Source organism: Austrofundulus limnaeus, unplaced genomic scaffold (genome assembly GCF_001266775.1).
Source record: "Austrofundulus limnaeus strain Quisiro unplaced genomic scaffold, Austrofundulus_limnaeus-1.0 Scaffold68, whole genome shotgun sequence".
Classification (NCBI taxonomy): domain Eukaryota; kingdom Metazoa; phylum Chordata; class Actinopteri; order Cyprinodontiformes; family Rivulidae; genus Austrofundulus; species Austrofundulus limnaeus.
This window is the reverse complement of record NW_013952470.1, coordinates 2,202,934-2,205,242: the sequence shown is the minus strand read 5'-3', so window position 1 is coordinate 2,205,242 and position 2,309 is coordinate 2,202,934. Positions and strand designations below refer to the sequence as shown.

The 2,309-nt window shown below is 33.9% G+C and overlaps 1 protein-coding gene across 1 annotated transcript in view; it reads right to left on the bottom strand.

Moving 5' to 3' along the window:
• LOC106518961 (cathepsin L) overlaps positions 1–2,309 on the bottom strand; it is a gene marked incomplete at its 3' end in the record, with an annotated part of 10,957 nt that overhangs the window by 2,571 nt on the left and 6,077 nt on the right. Inside the window, 1 exon segment of the mRNA XM_014010411.1 lies at positions 749–810. Coding sequence (XP_013865865.1) covers positions 749–810 — 62 coding nt within the window.

Sequence of the window (2,309 nt, the reverse complement as noted above, 5' to 3'; positions counted from 1 at the left end):
CCTGATTTCATTTCTTGCAAGATCTGGCTGGATTACATTTATGAAAATAGGCTGGTCCTGATTTCATTAAGTAATTCCTACAACTTAAGTATTAAAAGTAAAAGTATTGATTTAAAATGAGCAGTTAGATTTTCTGTAAGGACATTTATTAGGAGGTGACCTCCCCAAAAACTGCAGAAATGACTGTTTTATTAAAATAATTATGTTAAATTTAGGATGCACTAGTCTGGCTGTTTCAATTTATATACATATATCAAGGCTGCACAAACATTTTCCCCAAAATAAAAACCTATGTGAGGGCTGCAGCCAAATACAATAATATAATTCATGAAATACAAATACCTCCTCTACTTTTGAATATGGCATCAGAATTTTATATAATTATACTTCTCATTCAACCACAATTAAATTCACTATCTAAGAGGCACAGTTTATATGGATAGTATTTATTTTTTACAATAACAAGCTAGAATAAAACAAGCAAATATTAAATAAAAGTAACAACTTTCTGCTTCTTGCCTTTTTTAAAAATGTAAAGAGTAGAAAGTACAGATAATTGTGTGAAAATGTAAGAAGTAGAAGTAAAAAATTACTGAAACATTATTACTCAAGTAAAGTACAGATACCCAAAAGTTCTACTTAAGTACAGTAAAAAAGTATTTGTACTTAGTTACTTTACATCTCTGCCAAATTACAAGACAGAACTTATCAATGGTTTGTTATTGATTTGTGACCAAATGAACTTTACCTCCAGAGGCTCAACATCAGCTGAGGACTCCACTTTGTTGGTCTCTTCAACGTCAGGATCAGCTGACAACAACAAAACAACAACTGTGTTTTAAACCTGCAATGACTCTATATTGTAACATAATAATAGAATTGACTTTTTAATGTTGCAAGAGTCACTACAGTAGGCAAACTCCTATTAAAGGTTTGGCCAGTTGTTTTACTCCACAGCCCTAATGTACTTTTTAAAATATAATTTGCACTTGCTTATAAATGAGAAATAAATAAATGCAGCTAAATCAAGGTACAAAAGAGGCATTTAATGTACTGTTCAGAGGTGGTTCTAGGGGCGGGGCCACAGGGACTGTCCTTTCACTCATCTGGCCTTGCCCAATAACAATGATGCTGAGCGCAGTTCCACTCCCAACCACTAGTGGCGCTAATGAGTCAAAGATGAAAGTCCAACATGAAGCAAGCTTACAGGCAGTGGTGGAGAAAGTACTCAAACACTGTACTTAAGTATAAGTACAAATAAACAGGCAAAAATGTACTGTAGTAAAAGTAAAAGTACCACATCAACATTTTTACTTGAGTAAAAGTAAGTAAGTACTTGCTTTTAAAAATACTTAAGTATTAAAAGTAAAAGTACTAGCTTAATGTATTCCCTAATGGTCTACAATATTATGAAGTGTGTCTGTGTATATTTTAAATACATCAATGGTGTGCGATTTTAGTGAACAATGCTGCAGTTTGTGTTGACACTCTGTGACACTGTTCAACAGAAGCTGTAAATTTGCCACCATCGTCCTTTATCAAATCTCAACAAGTCGTTTTTTGAACCAGTTAACTTGAATAAATAAGGCCATGAGTGGCACATTTCCTCCTTTGTGGAATCCATTGTGGGAGTGCTGCTGCTGCTGCTGCTGCTGCTGCTGCTACTCCAGGTGATGCAGAATCGCTCCGCTTTTTCATTTTTTTTTCTTTTTGAAGGAGGGTCTAATGGTACTTTCCTGCTTTGCATTGCTTCAATGGACCAATTAGAGAAATCCCCCTCTCGCCACTGATTACTTTCAAACTAAACAAACAAACGAACAAAAAAAAAAAAGTAATGCGACATGACATGAATGTACTTTGTAATTCAACGCATTACAGAAATGTAGTGGAGTAGAAAGTACAGATACTTAATGTAAAATGTAGTGGAGTAAAACTAAAAAGTACCCATGATGAAATCTACTTAAGTAAAGTACAGATACATGAAAAATGTACTTAAGTACAGCAACAAAGTACTTGTACTTAGTTACATCCCACCACTGCTTACAGGTCTTTTTCAATTTGAACAATTCTGCAGAAAAAGTTTTTTTTACTGACAACGATGGCTAGATTTTCTTACATGCTGTGTGTTTGAGAGTATTTTATTTATTTACAGTTAAAAAAGTCATGTAAACATGATACAGAGAATTTACTGTGCAAGTTTTTACATGTGTTTGAACACGTATGACTGATTAAATGCATAAACCTTACAAAAACTGGGGATTTGTGTGCAGGTATGTTGAAAAAATACTTGGCCCCTTTATGAATACTGT